We start from the raw sequence: 18,911 nt of genomic DNA, 5'->3' as shown, positions 1-18,911 counted from the left end.
GCCCGTGGGCCTTTTTGATTCAGCGAGGAGGTGCCCCTTCCTCTCCTGCGCTTCCCCGCGCTCGCGCCACCCGCGCCCTCTCCGCGTCGTGGCCGAGGGCAAATACGACCCGCGCCCAGGCGGTCTCCCCCTCCGTCTCCCCCGCTCGACAGCCGGCTCCGACACCTTCCGCGCCCACGGCCAGTCCCTCGCCAGCCCCAGGGCCACCCTGCACCCTGTCTGTCCCGTGCCCCAAAGGCCAGAGCCCCAGGTTTCAGACCGGCGCCCTTCCCCAGCCGAGCCCCCTCCCGGGCGAGGCCCCGCAGAGCCCGCCCTCCCGGAGCCTGGGCCAGTGCCCGTGCCTGGCAGCAGGTGCCTCGCTGCCTAAGAGCAGAGCGCTCCTGTGGAACCTTCCAGAGCCAGATGGCACAGAGCGGAGAAGCCGCGCCTTAGGGCGCATCTCGCTAATGGACGCGCAGAGCATGCCGCGGGCGGGCGCAGTCCCCGGGGACGGAGCTCGGTGGTGCCGCTCCGGCTGCCTGGGGTGCGACCTGCCTCTACTAGAACTCTTTGCAAAACAAAATGACACTGTTTTTGCTATTCAGAATTTTTTTCATGAAAGAGAAAATTCTCTTTACGGTTCTGTCATTAGTGAAACAACTATATAGTTCTCTCTTAAAGATAACGTGGCATAAAGTGAATTTTGGAGAAGCAGGGAGTACTTATAATGTATTTATTATTAAATATCTACTGCTTTAATAAATGTTAAAAGCTAGCTGCTTCTGTGCCTTTTCTAATTTAGTTCTGAGCAACTCTAAGATACAGTTGCTATACTAGCTCCCTTCTGCAGATTTGGAGGCTAAGGCTTAGAAAAGGAAGTAACTTGCCAAGCTGGGCCTCCAGGGGCAAGGTGCACACTCAGGAGGAGCCATTGGCATTCCAGAAGTTTTCAGAGTCAGATCAGATTTGGATTTTAGAATCCAGTCAGAGTCTCCAGCAATGGAAAATAGACTAGACAGGGTCAGACAAGCCACAGAGAGAGACCAGTTAGTTAGGAGGCCCAGCAGGAGCCCAGGCCACAGGCAGTAAGTAGCTGAGCCAAGGCAGTTACCAGGGGCAGGGAAGAGGCGCAGATTTGGAGGTTTTCAGGTGGATTTCACAGGGGTGTTATGTTTTGTCCCCCAGTCCTTTCCTGGATGCTTCCTTATTAGGCCCAGTGGGAGACAGAGAAATGAAACAGAACTTCCTTCCCCTCTGTAGATAAGCTGGAATCAGGAACAAGAAATCTCTCAGGTTGATGATTCCAAGTAAGTTCTAAGTGCTTTGGGCCTTCCAGACAGACTTCCAAAAGAGGCTGTGAAAGAAAGGACAAAGGAACATTATTTTACAGTTTTGCCAATGAATTTTTACCAGTCTGCCACATTTAATCACTGCCTTATTTATTAATTCAAAAAATACTTATTGACAAGCCCTTCAAAGCTTTGAGCTGGCGGGCGTCACGGTCGTGAGGGTTAGCATCCATGACCTGCACAGGGGCAGTTAGCGCCATGGGCCGTCTTCTCCTCTTTCACTAGAGCTCCCGCCCACAGTCTGATTTGAGTCAGTCTTGATTTCTTTCAGAACATGGGCCTGTGAACTGGGCTGGTTTTCTTGGCCACGTGGATAGTGGAGCATGGATGAAGGTACGTGGTGGAAGGGTCACAGTGGTCCCTCTACGCAGATATCCAGGCTTCACTACATTGTAGCATTCAGACATTTAATCACAACATCCCAGGGCTTTCAGAACACCTGGCGACTCTTCACGAGTTCCTTGAGGGCAGGAACCGTGAGATACTCACCTTCATGCCCGTGTCGCCTCCCTGCCCCGTCCCCGCCCCATCCCCAGTTCTCCCTGCCACTGTGCAGATGGTGCCTGGGACATGGAAGACACTCAAATGTTCATTGAACCGAATTCAACAAATGTTTCTAAGTGAAGTTTTTGACTTACAACTGGATGCCAGTCTCTTATATGTACTTCAAAGAGAACATGAGGTGGATGGGAATTCTCACTGATCTGTGTGCGTTCAGTTGACAGGCGGGTCGAGTCTGAAGAATCGGGCGACGAGGAAGGGAAAAAGCAGAGCAGCGGTATAGTGGCAGACCACAGCGAGCACAGCCTGAAGGATGGAGAGGAGCGGAGGGAGGAAGAACCAGAAGGTATCAGGCCCAGTTAAGAACCTTGGTCACTGCAAGGGTGGGTGCAAGCAATGCTGCACATGACCTGTCCCCCTTCCCAAGGTGGCGGCATGTGTCATCCTGGGGAAGACCACTGTGCTGGGTGCTGGTCTGCTAGTGCAGCCACAGAGGCCCTCGGTGGGCTGGGAGCAGGGCCCCTCGGAGATGCCCCCCTAGCCAGCTGGCTCTGACAGCACCTGCAGGCAGGGTGCCATTTTTCTAATTACGCTGAAGGCAAATACTGTTGATGATATTGGTACTAGTGTGTCACCTGGGGCAGAACCAGAAAATTGTTTTATTAACCATATGATCAGAAAGTGAGATTTGCAATAAACATTATGGCTGACTACTATGCCTTTTTCTTTTTCTTTTTAAAATGTTTTATTGATTTCAGAGAAAGGAAAGGAAAGGGAATGAGAGATAGAAACATCAATGATGAGAAAGTCACTGATCGGCTGCCTCCTGCATGCCACCTGCTGGGGATCAAGCCATGAACCCAGGCATGTGCCCTGACCTGGAATCAAACTGTGACCTCCTGGTTCCTAGGTCGAAATTCAGCCACTGAGCTACACCAGCCGGGCTGATTCCTGTGCTTTGAATTCCTACCGCAGTCACACATGGCTCTCAGAATAGCACTGTAATGTCTCAGGGAACCAGGCCTGAGGGTGGGCTTCTTCCTGGGTATTAGGAAAATCCATTTATGTGGAAAATGTCCCAGTGGCCTCATGTGGTATTAGTGAATAAGAGGAACAGCAGTGTGAACCCGGATACAAGAGGCCAGTCCTCAGCATGTGATGGTAGGTTTCTCACTCCAGCAATGATCTTAGCCCATTTGCTTGTGGCTTAGGAAATCGATTTACATTGAAAAGAATGAGAGTAGAAACCATATGAACAGACAAAGAGCTGTCCAAGATATAGTATTAGGTGGAAAAAGCCCCAAACAGCATTCATGTTAAGATCTTGTTTTTATTTAAAGACTATTAATAGTGTGTGGTTTTACCTACTCAAGGAAGAAAACATATCGAGCTGTTATTGAAGGTTGTTGACCTCTGAACAGCAGGTTGGTGAGGGCCTTGTACTTTTTGCATTTTCTAGGTTGATGTACAATGTATGGATGTTTAAGGTAGTGGTCATACATTATCTTTCTAATAATAAAAACAAAAATTTATAACAACCAAAATAACTTTTTTTAAATATATCTTTTTTTTTTTAATATATCTTTATTGATTTCAGAGAGGAAGGGAGAGGGAGGGGAAGAGATAGAAACATCAGTGATGAGAGAGTCGTCATTAATCGGCTGCCTCCTGCATGCCCCCGACTGGGGACTGAGCCCACAACCCAGGCATGTGCCCTGACCAGGAATCAAACCACGATTTCCTGGATCCTAGGTCAATGCTCAACCGCTGAACCACGCCCGGCCGGGCCAAAACAAATTTTTAAAACAGCATTGTGCTCTCTGTGCCAGTGATGATTGGTAACTATGGCAACCTAATTTTAAAGCTAAGGAGATTACCACAAGAGTACCTGTCACGTTTTAGAACTGTAGTTGATATTCTGGAGGTGACGGGGGTGGGATAAGTACACGGGAGTGACGGTGAAAGCTTTCAGTGCCGTCTGACTGAGGCCTGAGAAGCCAAGCAGGGGGAGCATCAGCTGTCCTGACGCATGAACACCGCTGCTTGTGCTGGACTGGAGAGGTGACCGAGCTCTGTGTGGGCTTCCTCTGCCTAGCTGGTGAACACAGGCTCACTACAATGCGCCCAAGGGCACACAGTCCCAAAGTGGAAGAGCTAGATTTGAACCTGGTTATCTAACCCCAGCATCCCTTCCTCCAGATAACTAGCTGATTAGAAGTTTGTGGGGAATAAACATTTTTGTGAGTCCTTAGAGAAAGCAGGACTTGCTCCTACCTGTATTTAAGTCTTAATTCAAATAAAACAAATTCAAACATGTCAGCTGTTCCCTTTTACTTATTTTCCCTAAGATATCACAAGACACTGTCTAGGCTAGTAACTGTTTCAAAGGTTAAGCTGACCTTTTGGGGGCCTGTCCTCTGCTGGATGGATTACAGACAGAACCCCTTTAAGCCGGGTAACCACGTGTTCTGAGGAGCCGGAAAGCCCTAGTTTCCACCTGCTGGCCCAGCATGATTGTCTGTGGTGCCCTTTCTACTATGAAGTGTCCTGGTTGGGACACTGAGTGACCAGGTGCCCAGCCTCTACTGCGTAGCGTCTCTCACTGCAGCATCCTAGGTCCTAACGGTGAATGTAGGCTGTCTTGGAGGAGGGGCCGGTAACTTGGGTACCTCTCTCAGTTTTGCCTAGCTTCTTATATTTAATTCTTAGGTTGGTGATATCCCATAAAGTTATGGATAAACTGTAAATGACATTTTTTTAATTTAGCCTCAGTCAGTCATTATGGAAAAGATATAGTGAAAAAACTAGTAAGTGAACTCAGCTGGTGCTTCCCAATAAAACTGGTCCTGTGTCAGGTGCACCCCCTGAGGCCTGCAGTCCAGGGCCCAGGCTTACCTCGGGAGATGGGCCACAAACACGCTGCACTGCAGAGGTGGGCGTAGTTCTGCTGTAGGGAAGGGGCAACAGTGGGAGCCAGGCAGGCTGGTAACAGCCAGTTCACAGGAAGCAGACACAACGGCAGGCACTCACTTCGACCTGGAGAAGCTCCGTGAGACAGGAGCCAGCTTCTCCAACAGAACATGAGGGAGCAGAGAGGGTCCTTAGAGAAATGCCCTCTAGCCAATATGTGACCTTTGGATCCTAATTCAGGCAGAACTCACTCAGTGGGAGAAGACAGCATAAGACAGTTGGTGAAATCAAGGAACTACTGTTATTCTTTTTAAGAGTTTAACCCTTTTAAACATAAATGTTCAGATAGGTTCAGGTGAAATGAAGATGGGGTGGGGGGCTGCTAATTCGAGGTGTGAACTCCACAGCAAGAGTGGTTCTTGCAACCCTCCTCGGGCACCTGAGGTCCCAGGAGTCTAAAGCCCGGTTGCAGGGTGAGGGTCCTCTGCTGGGATCAGCTCCTGGCCTCCCAGTCGAGAAGTGTGTTTAAATTTTTAAGCAGGGCTGATCCTATCTGCTGAGCCATGCCTCATAGATGCTGGGCCACTTTCCAAAGCAATAAAAAGCACATCCTAGAACATCTGATATGCCCAGTGCAGTCTATAGTCAAATGGCTTGATTTATTGCCACAAACGGGGGGGGAGGGGGGGGGCCTGCTGCCAGTTACGCAGCTCTGGGTGTCACCAGAAGTGGTAGGTGGGTGGCCAGCCTCAGACCACATTTCCTTTCTTGGGACACTCTGTGGTGCAGATGGGAGTTTGGAAACAATTCCGGAAACTAGAAAGGTGACCACAGCTGACACAGAGTGTTACTTGGCTCTCCTGCCATTCAGATCCTCCAGGTATCACCTGCTGATGTCTCCTCTGCGTCCATTCTGAGCCAGGCGGCCTACCTGCAAGCTCTTCATGAGGCCAACTGCTGCCTCCTGCCATGGAGGCTCTGAGTGGGCTCTTTCCTCTTACTTTTTTAGGACAAGAGCTGCCTGTGGATATGGAGACCATTACCCTGGACAGAGATGCAGAGGTAATGCCGCCTGCTCAACCCAGCCTCAGGGCAGAGTGATGGACACTCTCATGTCAGGTTATCTTTTTTGGAGGTGCCAGATTAGTAAGCATCCCCTAGGGGAGGTTGTCCAAGCCTCCCTTTGTGGGTCAGATCCCTTGGGTTCCTATTGTTTTTAATAGTGATTAAAATCCCATTTCTGTTTAACTGTAGTGACCTTTAACTCATAAACCAATGGGTCTAATGTTTGCATTGTAAATGTGGGGTCCTAACATCCCCAACTGAAAAGCAGCCACAATCCAGGGCTTGTGGAAGACTGAGAAAGCAGACCACCTGTGCATAATAATCAACCACGGAGCCTCTAGTGGTGCCCTGGTAGGTGATCCTCCTTGCAGCTTGTGGTGTGCTCAAAGGCGCTAGGGGCTGAGAGGAAGACTTTACATACCGTGCACTTGGAGGCTTAGTTTTACATAAAACTACGATAAATCATAGCTAAACCCACAAGCATCTTGAAGTTCACCTCCATGTCCCTATCACCTGTCTGCTGTAGACTCCCTTGTGGCAATGCCTCAACGATTCTCCCTCACTCTCCCCTCCACCACCTAGCAGGCCTCCTTTCAGCTCCTGTTGTAGGAAACAGGGCTTCAGGCACTTCCCTCAGCTAAGCTCAGTTTCTTTTCTGTTTCAGGATGTTGACCTGAATCACTATCGCATTGGAAAAATTGAAGGATTTGAGGTTCTAAAGAAAGTGAAGGTGAGAGGTCTGTACTTTCACATGAGGTGACCTTGTGGCAGTCCAGAGCTCGTCCCACCTTCAGGATAGGTAAATCCATAACTGAGAAGCAGTTCTGAGGCAGGCACAGTCCCACAGGAGGTGCCACCTACATCTGCTTTGACTTGAACACGGCAGGTTCGCAGAGCAGTGCAGGTGTCTGTGACTCAGCCAAGTTCAGGCCGCAGCTCTGACCCACCCCTGCTCCTAGAGCCTCAGTTCAGGGCCTGCAGCTGAGCCTACACCAGACCACAGTCCTGAACTCGCCTGAGTTAAATCTGTTTTTCAAAACTGAACCCAAGGGTTTGCTCTGCCAGGAAATAGTACACACCCCAAACTGACCAAGGCCTCCCTCACCTAGTAGGTCTGTTCAGAATGGCCTGCCTGAGCCTCCCGTGTGTGCCTGCCATCCTCCCCATGCCAGCCCCTTTCCAGACAACAACGGGAGGAAAACCACATCCCCCCACAAGGCTTTTCCATGACCTCCCTGCGTGTTGCCTGTGTCAAGTGTCCTTTTTCCACCCCCAGACACTCTGCCTCCGTCAGAATCTAATCAAGTGTATTGAGAACCTGGAGGAACTGAACAGTCTCCGAGAGCTCGACCTGTATGACAACCAGATCAAGAAGATTGAGAATCTGGACACACTGACAGAGCTGGAGTGAGTCCTGAGCCCCAGGGATGGCCAAGGGCCTGACCTGTGTCCCCAGAACCAGTCTGTGCCCTGGCTTAGCCCTGGAGAGGCCACCTCTGCCATTGGGTCCTGCTCGCACCTGGCTCCATAGGTGGCATCAGCTTGCCTGGTCCCAACCTGCACATAAGCCTTTGGGTGGAGGCTGCTGGCTGGTCCAGCCGGGAATGGCATGGTCTCTGCCCCCAGTGCAGCCCCTAGGAGCTGGGCACTGGGGGCCCTGGAGGATGCTCCTGGGTGGGATGCCGCCCTGAGGCAGGTATATTCTGAGTTCTATGTAGCCTGTGCACATTAAAAAATGAATGTTTTGTTCGTTCCAGGATTCTAGATATTTCCTTTAACCTACTGAGAAACATTGAAGGGGTGGACAAGTTGACACAACTGAAAAAACTCTTCTTGGTCAACAATAAAATCAATAAAATTGAGAACTTGAGCAACTTACATCAACTGGAGATGCTGGAGCTGGGGTCCAACCGCATCCGGGTAGGTGTGGGCACGTCCGGGGGACAGGAAGTGTATTTTCCATATGGTGTGATTTTATGTATTTACTTTTTCCAGAAACAGAAGTTTTGTGGGTTTTTTAAATAGTAAGTGGGATCAGTGTTAGTAAGAGTGTGCCCAGATGGAGCAGACAAGCCTGCTGCACTTAGGCTCACTTGCTCTCCCTCCCAATCACTGCTAAACTCTCAGCAAACCATCCCAATCATGTTCTGCCTGAGGCAAACTGGTCAGCCCCAAACACTTGGCTTCTAAATGTGCGGATGGTTGTGTTTCTGGGGGAGCCTGCCTGACATGACCATGTATTGAGCAGAGGGGCCAACAGTGGCCTGACTCCACTGGGGCACAGGAAGCCTGGGAAGCATCAGACTGCAGTGGGATGAGAGACTGGGGGGAAGGGTCTGGTTCCATGGAAGCAGATGGAGTCCTGACCCAGCTGATACAGCCACCTGGAAGAGTTCGGGGAGGGGGCCTGGGAGGGGTCACAGGAAGACAGCCATCAGGGGGAAGCAGCCAGCAAAGAAGAGAGAGGCTTCCCCAGACAGAGATGAGGCCAGTGCCAACCAGAGGTCCTTCGTTCCACTGACATCCCAGCGAGGCCGAGGGCCATGCCTCTGCTCCCACTGGCCTTTCTGAGCAGCCAGCTCAGGTGTCTTTGAGCACATCTCCCCTCCTTCCCTGTGGGAAGCAGCCCTTCATGTGGCTTTTGGGAGTTTACAGCAGATGGCTGTCGGTCTGGCTTGGCCCTTGAGAGCTGGGCAGGACACAAACCAAAGAGGTGGTTGTGGTGAGGGCCTCTTGTGACAGACACTGTTGGCGGTAATATGGCAGCAGACAGCAAAGCCTCACGTTTAAAACCAGAGAGTAGCCATGTCAGTGTTTTATTAAGTGTCTCTGTGGCACGTTCCAGGAGAAGGTGGCTCGTCACAAATTAGCGCAGGCGGTAGCAGTTAAGGGTATCTCCCCGAGGCTCCATCCCCACAGGCCCCAGCCAAGTCCTGCCTCGATGGGCAGAGAAGCTGCACCTCGTGCACTTGCGGGGTTCCCGCCGTGCTGAGGAGGGAAACAGATCTAGTCGGTGCAGCTTCATTAACCCTGCTGTGCCCGGAGCTCAGTGCTCAGCACCACTGCGGGGAAGACGAGGAAAGGGGGGCGAGGAAGAGGGGCACCGCCAGGCCCTGCTGGGGCTCGCTTCTGGGGAGACCAAGGCCGACAGATGCACTGTAACCCCACGCAGACCAGCAGGGGAGCATCTGCTCAGAACCCCAGAACTGGTCCACGGAGGGAGGTTGAGAGTAAACCCAAGAGACAGGCCTCGGACCCTTCCTTGTCCTCGGTATTTTTCATTCTGTGCTTTCAAGTAAGATTTCACTGGAACATTTCCAGAGTGAGACAGTAACTTGCCTGACACTCAGGGCCAAGTCCAGAGAGCACTGTTCCCCCGGGGAAGCAGGCGGCCCGCGTGCCAACTGATGCTCTGCCCTTTTCACAGGCCATTGAAAATATCGACACATTAACCAGTCTGGACAGTTTGTTTTTGGGGAAAAACAAGATCACTAAACTTCAGAACCTGGACGCACTCTCCAACCTGAGAGTCCTCAGTATGCAGGTACTGCTCAAGCCTTGTCCACCCCCCAACCCCACCTGCAGGGGCCTCCTGGCCTCACCGCCAGGCCAGAGCTGCCGCTCAGCACAGTTTTCTCTCCCGCTGCGCCCATGACCAGCACTGCATCACAGGCAGTGGAAGCCTTAGATCTCACACACACAGCTCCCGTGTGCGCACCTGCGTCAGACTAGCCCTTTGTTCTTTACGGCTCACATTCCTCATCCTGGTAAAAGTCCCAGGAGGGTTTAGGCAAAGGGGCATCTTCAGAAGAACAAGTTTGTTCCACGTGTTCCTGACCATTTGGCTCAGGGGTAGGCATGGTTCCCTCTGCTCTGCGTTTGGGAATCGCTCAGCACCTGGGTATTGCCAGGCTCACAAGACCTTTTCCGTCTGACCCGGAGGCAGGATGTGGCGGGTATTCTGACAGGGCCTGGGTGTGGCGGTGCCTCATACTTCAATCTGAGTTACAGTATATCCCAAAAGAAATGAAAAGAGATGAGAATTTATTTTAAGACATTCAGTGGTCTTGACACTTGAATCCTAAGCTGATTGAGGTAAATGCCCCCCCCCCCCCCCCCAGTGCATCTAAAAACAGTGAGTTCTTTGCATAAAGACCTCCGACCTTCACCGTGAGTCGCAGCCCAGGACAACAGACTGGAGGTGCTGTCCTTTCTCTTTCATAAGCCCCTGCTGCCCATTTTAAGTGGGATGCCCTGTGTCCAATCCTCCAGCAAGAGAAACTTCCTTTCCTAAAAGCTGTTGTATCTCACGCCCTCCACACATTCTGACAACTGTCGGCTCTCCCTCCCAGAGCAATCGGCTGACCAAGATCGAGGGTCTGCAGAGCCTGGTGAACCTGCGGGAGCTGTACCTCAGCCACAACGGCATCGAGGTCATTGAGGGCCTGGAAAACAATGTAAGACCCCTGTCTACGGGTGGTGGGCTTAGGCTGCCGCAGGCTCAGGCGGCCGGCAGCTGGCCAGCAGCACACTGCCGCCTCTGAGCTGGCCTTCAGTAGGTGCTGCCTCCGGAGGTTTCTCCTAGAGACCTCCCAGCCCTGCAGATGGAGCAGTTCCCCTTCACCAGGACATGCAGGACAGCCCCCTGAGCAAGCCCTGAGCTGAGGGCCCCACCACGGCCAGGGTCAGCACAGGCAGTGAGGGCCCCACAGGGCAGTGTCCACAGCATGGCCTCCAGCGGTACTGTAGGCATTTGCAAGGGTGCACCTTCCTCCTCCTCACCATCCCTGGTGAGGACAGGCCTGTCCACACTCCACACCCCCACCCCAGGCCTGCTGCTCAGCCCAGGGCAGCCTCAGGTGCGTGAGTGAGGGGCAGCTTTGCCCGAAGCTCCCGCAGAGGCCCTGACCCTCCTGGTTGCTTTCTCAGGGCAGCCGTCAAGCAAATGAAGGGCTCTGCTCATTCCGTTTTCCTGGGTTGCTTTGCTCTCTCCAGTGGTCAGCAGTTACCTGACTGGTCACTTGCTCATGCAGACAGCATCTTGATCAGGAAAGGCTCCTCCAGCCTTCACCTCAGCCCCTGGCCTAGCCGCCATGAGTAATGTTGGGGGAAACGATGTTCTGAGTTTCATGCCACAAACATCCACATAAAATGTGGGGAAAGTTGGGATTTGCCTGTGGAAGTGTAGTCGCCTTCTCTGTATGTTGAGGCGTGGTTCTGAGGTGGGACTGGGTGAAGCCGTGGGACTGGAGCTGGCAGGTTGTGCTCAGAGAGGCCCAGGCCTAGGAGCCACCGCCCTCGGATGAGTCACAAGGTTAGGACTCCCCAGGCCTCTGAAACAACAGAAACAGAGCGGGCGTTGCCCTGAAGGTAGTTACCTGACTATGTGTGTCCCAATCGAGCGACTCTTCTCCTGGGACCGCTTGTCAGCTAGAACTCAGATACACACCTGTACTTTCTACTGAGTTTTATCTCCCCCCTTACCTGGCATTTATTTTTGTGTTGGGAGGTAAGGTAGTAAATGTATATTTTTCCCAAATGGCAAATCCCCTGTCCCAACACCACAAACGATCCCCTCCGGCTCCTTAGTGCTCCTCCACTCTGCTCTCCACTGGGAGTCGGGGCCTCTGGTGCCTGCTCTCCCCACTTGCCTTTTTTTGGGGGGAAGGGAGGAAGAGTCTTACTGGTTTGCTTTCAAAACGTTGTCCAGCTCCCCAGAAAAACATGAGGAAGTGCGTGGCTCTGTCCTCAGAGCTTCAGGGTCGGTTCTGGCAGCAGGGACCCCACCCTGCTGCTGAGCCTATGCACGGAGACTTCGGGGAGGTCAGATCCTGCGTGTCTCAGGCACTTCAGCTCTGCCCATTTCTGCACCTGCACCTACTGCAGAACATGGGCAGCAAGCTGGAGAGACCTGCCGTCAGGGACGTAGACCTGGCCTGTCCTTGCCATGCCCCTACCGTGCACCCAAGGGCTAGCCACAGGCCCCCCTCTAGTCCCTATTAGCTCTGAATCCCCCAGAGCATGACGGGCGCTCACCAGGCTAAGGACAAGTGACGAGCCAGCATGGGTGCCAGCTTCTGTGGACACAGCTCCAGCTCCTCACTGGGTAGTTCGTGGGGGTGGGACATGGGGGAGGCCCACAAGGAGTCAGACACTAGGGCCAGAGACCTCTGAGTCAGCAGAGCTGCTGGCTGCATGCTTGGGGGGAGGGAGGGTATTTTAATTTAATTGGGATGTTCTTTAACTTTCCCATGAACTTGGGAGGCTTGGCCTCAGAGTCCTGGGGTGCAGTAGAGAAGGGGAGACAGGACCTGGTCAGAAATGGGGGACAAGGCAGAGGAGCCACGCACTTCAGAGCTCTGGGTGGTGTCATTGTCCCTGTCAGCGTGCCCCTGCTCTGAGGGCAGCTAGGGTGGCTGGCCTGTAGTGCTAAGCTGTGTGCATGGTCATGGAGGTAACCCAGGACAAACATTCCTATTTCAGAACAAACTCACGATGCTGGACATCGCAGCAAACAGAATCAAAAAGATTGAAAATGTCAGCCATCTAACAGAGCTGCAGGAATTCTGGGTGAGTCGAACACGGCCAGGTGGCGGGTGAAGTGGTTGATGAGTGTGGGGGTGCAGCCTCAGGCTGTGCAGGGTGATGGGGTGTGCGCTAAGACGGCCGTGCACGGAGGTTGGAAGCTGGTGGCAGCTTTGTCTGGGCCAGTGGCATCAGCATCACCAGGAGCTTGTTAAAAACGCGGGTCTCTGGCCCACATACCCAACTGTCTGACTGGGTGGTTGCTGTGCAGGTGGAGGCGAGCGCCTTGTTCCGTGGGGTTAGACCTGAGCATTGCCATGTGACCAGAGGGCCACACAGCTCAGAGGGCCGGGTGTCCTCAGGCATCACCTGGAATCTCTTCAAGCTGTCCTATTGCTGCAGTGTGGCTCGGGGAGTCTGTCCAGTCAGTTGGAAGAGAAACGGATGTCAGGGGTCTGCACACCCCTCTAAGTGGGCTGCAGATGATGGTGAAGTCGTCCTCGGTGTCAGGATCCCATGGGTGTTCGAGGCATGTTTACTGCTCATCCCGAAGCTCATGCTCCTGTGATGCTGTGGAGTGAGCATTGTCCTCAACATGGTCACTCTTAATTCATGCTGTGGACCCTGCTGATGTCCTGTCTGCTTTCATTTCCTCTCAAAGGGTCATCCAAGTGTCCCTAGAACACAGGGGCCCATGTGAAAATGTCCCTTGCCTCTTATTAAAGCACTGAGCCTAGGGTGGTGTCCCATCTGGTGCTAGATCATGCCAGGGAAGCCAGACCAGACAGCAAGGAGGTGGTGTGCTGGGCTGAGCCCCGTGCAGCACCCTGAGGGAAGGTGACTGCTGGAGGGCTGGGCACATCGCACTGAGGGGATTTGGCTCTGAAGGGACCAGGAAACCACACAGAGAAACTAAACCAACCAGAGACAGGAACTGCGTCACAAGGGGGTCACTGGCAGAAGGTTTGGGGACACAGCTGACACTGAAGTCGTGTTTCTGAAGGGTGGGGTTCCTCTGCACGCCCTGCAAGAGACAGCATGTGGGACATGGGCTGTGAGACAGGGAGGGGCCAGCAGTGCACCTGGCTCCCCAGGAGGCAGGCGGCTGGGTAGCACCTGCCCTGGAACATGGGACGCTGTCCCTCAGACCACCAGTGGGCAGGGCAGAGCCGCCTCTGGTGTCCAGACACTTTCCCATCTGGCTGACAATCCTGGGCTCCAGTCGGGTGGAGGGTGACGAGGCGACAGTGAGCAGGTGCTCGTAGAATCTGCCCGTGAGGTGACTCCTTATGTTAAAGACGGCCGTGCAGAGCCGCGTGGGAGCAGCGGGCAGGAGCAAGCAAGCAAGTCACAGAGAAGTGACAGCTGCTCATAAATACATGCGCGCTTTCTGTCTCGTTACGTTTTCGTGTCTGTGTGCGTCCGTCTGTGTGGTCCCCGCAGATGAACGACAACCTCCTCGAGAGCTGGAGCGACCTGGACGAGCTAAAGGGAGCCAAGAGCCTGGAGACGGTGTACCTGGAGCGGAACCCCCTGCAGAAGGACCCGCAGTACCGGCGGAAGGTGATGCTGGCGCTGCCCAGCGTGCGGCAGATCGACGCCACCTTCGTCAGGTTCTGACCCTCCTCGCCCTCACCTGCTCCTCTCTCCAAATGAACTTCCCGGCCACGGTTTTTTAATCTACCTGTTGCTCCTGAATCGTCACTATCAACGGTCACAACCCAATGGCAATAAAAGGCACTGAGTGATCACTGCCGTGTGTCCGCCGCTCGCGCTCTGAGAGGCGTGCTGTTCCTCGCACCACACGGCGGCCTCTGCTCTGTGTCCCCTCAGGAGGTCACCCAGGCACCTGTGTGCTGCTGGGGGGCATTCAGGGCGTCCCAGAGGCCTGAGGCCTGTCAGCCCAGAGCTTCCCAGTCTTTTAGACCAGTCGATGCCAGTGTTTAAAACACTTTATATATTTAAAAAGAAACCAAATGGTGGGTAAAGGTGGCTCGGCCCTCTGCCGTGACCCTCAGCTCCCTTAGAGAGCAGTGGAGTGTGCGGGCCCGGCCCCCACCGCACCCCCAGGCCCTCTGAGGTCACCTTGCCACTCACAGAAGGTGCACCCACCTGAGTCTTCTCAGTCTTTGCAGGGAGCTCACCTTCAGCCACCTGTGACGTTGCCTCCCACTCTGACCCCATTCTTCTGTCGGCTCGTGTTTTTTAAAATTTACCTCAGCAGCCCCACGTCTGATTAGTCTGCGTGAACCTGGTCGTCCTTGGGTCTCAGTTCTCCTCAGCAGAATGAGGACCACGCGTGGTCACCACAGGGCCCCTGCTCCCCACTTTCCGGAGCTGCCCGGCCCAGTGTAGGAGCCACATGCTGCCACTCGTGGCCGGTTCGGTTCACGTTTAACTGCGTTAAAATAAAGTGGAATTAAAAACTCAGTTTCTCGGTTGCGCTCGGCACATCCCAAGTGCTCAGTAGCCACCTCTCGAGGGCAGCCCGCCTGACCGCCAGGGAGTCCTCCTGGCCGGCACTGCCCGGGGACCTGTGACACCGCCGTGCACAGGCGGCCCTGGGAGCCGGAGCACGTGGGAGCCCTCGGGCGGCGGTGATCCTGGGCCAGGGAAGCCGTGGGCATGGCAGTGGTTGCCCTAAGGTTGAAGGTCATGTCAAGTCCTGACTTGAATCTTTGCCAGAATAAACTGACCTGACTGAGCAAACTCCGGGGGGGGGCCTCTGGGGTGCCGGCCAGCCCTCAGCCAAACACCATGTGTCTGGGACAGAGAGACGCGTTCAGACACGAGGTTCAGGATGGGGTGCCCGCGTAGAAAAACTTATCTCACCCCAAAAAGAAAAGAATCCAAGTAAGGAACTTAAAAAGGAGGAATGCTCACCCTGGTGTAGAAAGGGAGCAACAAAGTTTGTGGGAAGATGGGAGTTTAAAGTAACTGCTACACAACTAGGAAAACCCTGAACCTTCAGCAAGAGGGTGGGGAGGAGACTGGGGGCAGAGTGAGGCTCTGTCCTCACGGGGTGCAGGGCACAGGGGAGCCCGGTGGAGGGGACTCAGACCGAGCTGCAAACTGAAATCCAGCCTGTCCTCCCCCTTCCGGAAGTAACAGGAAGGCTGAAGGGAAGGGGCCCTGTGCTAAATCCAGACAGTCCTAACCAAAGGCCACCTGTACTTTCGAGAAACTCTAATTAAACTTTAAAATTCATATGGAAGAACAGAAGGCCCACACTGGTCACTGAAGCTGAAAAAGCCCAGTTGGCTTTGAGGATACGTAGGAGAGGCGATTTCCTGCTGGATCCTGCCAGCTGCAGACCCACAGTAACGGGGGTCAGCGGGGCCCAGGCTGCAGACTCACTGCAGTGACAGTGGTCAGCGGGGGACCCGGGCTCCCGTGCACACTGGGTGGACATCACCGCCCCGTTCAGGGCCGCCTGAGGACTGAGAACCTCAGAAAAAATGTGGGGAAACCTATTTGGGAGCTCAGAGTGGAGAACCTAAAACCCCAAAGAGCAGCCACGGGACAGGTTTTGATGGGTTTGTGACTTATATAAGAGTGAAAATCCCCGTGGAGCGGAGAGCACCCGCGATGGGCCAGCGTAGTGAGCAGGAGGTGTTGCCGTGTTTAAAACCGGCGCCAACACTAGAGGTAAAGAATCCCCCACGTCAGGGAAAAGACAGGACTCTGGGCAGAAATAGGCGAGGGCAGGAGCAGGCCATCAGAGGAGCCAGAGGGCCACCCACAAAGAAGTGCTCGCTAGACAAGGGGACCCCGCGTGGGAGAGGAGCACCCAGCCTCGCGCACCTGGGGACACCCTGGGCTCCCACCCTGAGGGCCGCCAGACCACGGCCAGGAAGTGCTTGTCCCTTAGGGAGGGACAGGAGGGCTCCAGGAGGGACGCTTACAGCCGGACGGGTGGGCTTGGGCTAAGCCCCATCGAGGCCCCTGGGGTCTGGGCCAAGGGCACCGGTGAGCACAGGGCAGCCTAGACCAGCCCTCTCTGAGCTGCAAGAAGACAAAGCCTGGGGCTAGTTCCAGGTGGGGGCAGCAGGGGCACTACCGCTGGTGCAGAGGGGGAGGGCGCCCCTCCCGCCGCCGGGCCCAGCAGAGGGGGTGGGTCAGACCACGTAATTAGTAGGAATCGTGCCGGTGCCGGGTGATGCGTGCCTGGGAAGGAGGCGGGCGCTGTGGACGGGCCGGAGCAGGGTGACCCTGAAGAGGGGCCGAACGGGTCAGAGCCGCACCGGAGGGGACCCACGGACACCGGGAGGAAGAGGGCAGGACCGGGGCGAGGGGACACGGGCAGAGCAGGCTCTAACACCCGAGGGTGGGTGGCAGGAAGGGCCTGGGGGGGTTGCGATGGGGAAGCTGAGGCTCGGGCTCGGGCTCACCCGCTTCCGAGCCGCGGCCGGGGCGGGCGGGCGCCTGGACCAGGGGTCTGAGCACCTGCGGGCTCACCCGGCGCCCCCGGCCCTGGCGCCCCGGACCCCCAGGAGCCCGCCGCCCCGCTCGCTCAGCTGAGGAAGGCCTGTTGTCACGCCCGTCGCTGGAAGCTTTTTATTCTGACTTCCACTAAGCGGACAGGGCCCCTCAGTTTTCAAATGTGATCCGCTCCGGGCGACCCTTCGAGCCTGAGCGCCGGCCGCGGAGCTGGGGCACGCTCCTCTCCCTGGCGCCCTCCAAAACCCAAGCCCTTACTTCGGGTTCACGGCGTTCATAAACCGAAACGGTCGTCAGCGGAGACGTTGGAAAACCGAGGAGCCACTGCATTTCTAAATGTTACATAAATGGATATAAAAGGCTGTAGTCAAATAAAGCTGGTGTAGCAAGGCCTGGGCCGGGGCTCTTCCTGCTGCTGGGGACCCAAGGAGACACCCGTGCTGGTTGCAGCCGGACCCCCTCCCTCCCCCTCCCCTTCCCCCCTCCCCCTCCCGTCCCCCTCTGTCCCCCCTCCTTCCATCCCTCCCTCCCCCCTCCCTCCTTCCCTGCCTCCCTTCCTTCCTTTTCTTATTTTTTAAAACTGCAAAAGTAACACAACTTGGGGAAATGTCGCATCGTAGGACACTGCGGAAAATGGAAACAACCTCACCCAGAGTGAGCCCTGGTCCCGGTGCCCCCCAAGCCTACGTCCCTCCAGGGCTCCAGCTCCCTGCTCCCAGATGCTCTTCTTGGACCAACAGCCTTGCGGCCGCCAGAGCCACTCTGCCACCAAGACCAGAGACCCCCGAGAGCGGCCCTCTCCCACGCCTCCCCTGCCAGGGCCCCTGGGGTCGTTCTGAGGCCACCTCCTTCCTGGCAGCCTGCCTCCCACTCTCCTTGGGCCCCAAGCCCCTCCTCAATCCAGTCCTTGCACAGGACACCCCCGGGGTCTGTGCGGGGACAGCTTGACCCCAGACAGACATCTCGGTGCTGCTGCTCTCAGGCCCAGGATGACCCAGCTGCCGCCCAGCAGAGCGAGGGAGAGAGCCTGGCCACTGGGGCCGGACCCTTCATTCAAGGGCCCCCTGGAAAGGGTGCAGGGATCAGGCTCGGCTCCAGCCAGGACGAGGGCCTGATTGAGGGGGTTCACGGGACGGCAGCCACAGGTGGCAGGAGGGCTGGGAGGGTGAGGGAGGGGGCTCCCAGGAGACAGGAGCAGGGCCCTGGGGAGGAGGGCTGGGACCCCTCTCACAGATGGGCCCTGAGCTGTCGGAATGTTCCTGAGAAGCCACACCCAGGAAATGACGGAGCTGGTTCTGCCACCTGGGTCCCCTGATGTCCTCGCGGGCACAGCACCAAGTGAGGATGACTCGAGCCCACCTGTGGCCGTCCAGCTGAATCCCGCCTCTACCTCACCCTCCATGGCGGCAGCTGGTGGGCCCTGAGCTCCCTAAGCAAATAGGGGAGAAAGCTTTTGCATTCCGGGGAAATGCACTGCCTGTTTGCAGATCCCAGTGCACACCCCCTTTGCAAACAGAGGCAGGTCCTGTTCCAGGGGACTTTATCCACCCCCGTGCCAGGGCCTGCCCTGCCTGCCCATTTGCTGGGCGAGGGTGAACATCACTGTCTGCACGGGGCTCCCAGGCAGGGTCCCACCCGAGCAGCCAGCCCGGACTTGTTGCTCAGACCAGGCTCCTGCTGAGGCCTCTTCTGGAAGCCACTGCACCAGGTGGGGACCGTTCACTTCACATGGGCACAGGGAGGAAGGTGGGCAGGTGGACTCTATGGAGGCTGGTGAGCATCCGAGCCCATCAGGGCTCCAAGGGGTGGATTCTTCAGGGAAGCTGGCACCCCGAGACCTGGCACAGAGTCTGCTCCAGGCCCCAGGGTCATGAGAAGGGCCAGGTTCTCAGTGTGGCTATGGGCAGGGCACCCCCACCCTAGGAAACTCAGTTTCCCCACCTCTCCAACGTACCCACAGCAGAGCAGGTCACTCCTGGGCCTGTTGCTCGGGCATCCTCTGTCGCTTCCCTTCTGAGCAGAGCGCTGAGGAGGCCCCCTCCCTGCCTGCCTGCAGCAGCAGGAACCCCACACCCACACCGGCTCCAGGCTATCTGGAACCTGGGAGGGTCGGGAGGTGTGGGCTCCAGGTCCGCCCCCCGC

General features: G+C 55.5%; 1 protein-coding gene across 1 annotated transcript; it reads left to right on the top strand.

Moving 5' to 3' along the window:
• Positions 1-1,651: 1,651 nt before the first annotated feature.
• Positions 1,652-14,750, top strand: PPP1R7 (protein phosphatase 1 regulatory subunit 7). The gene is made up of 10 exons (XM_087819956.1): positions 1,652-1,661; positions 2,011-2,175; positions 5,749-5,801; positions 6,469-6,534; positions 7,081-7,211; positions 7,562-7,724; positions 9,232-9,348; positions 10,157-10,261; positions 12,288-12,374; positions 13,773-14,750. The coding sequence occupies exons 1-10, from the start codon at positions 1,652-1,654 to the stop codon at positions 13,947-13,949; spliced, it is 1,074 nt and encodes a 357-aa protein (XP_087676082.1). The 3' UTR covers positions 13,950-14,750.
• The last annotated feature ends 4,161 nt before the right edge of the window (positions 14,751-18,911 follow it).

This window comes from Miniopterus natalensis, chromosome 8 (assembly GCF_054644295.1).
Source record: "Miniopterus natalensis isolate mMinNat1 chromosome 8, mMinNat1.hap1, whole genome shotgun sequence".
Classification (NCBI taxonomy): Eukaryota; Metazoa; Chordata; class Mammalia; order Chiroptera; family Miniopteridae; genus Miniopterus; species Miniopterus natalensis.
This window is presented reverse-complemented; position numbering and strand designations above follow the sequence as displayed.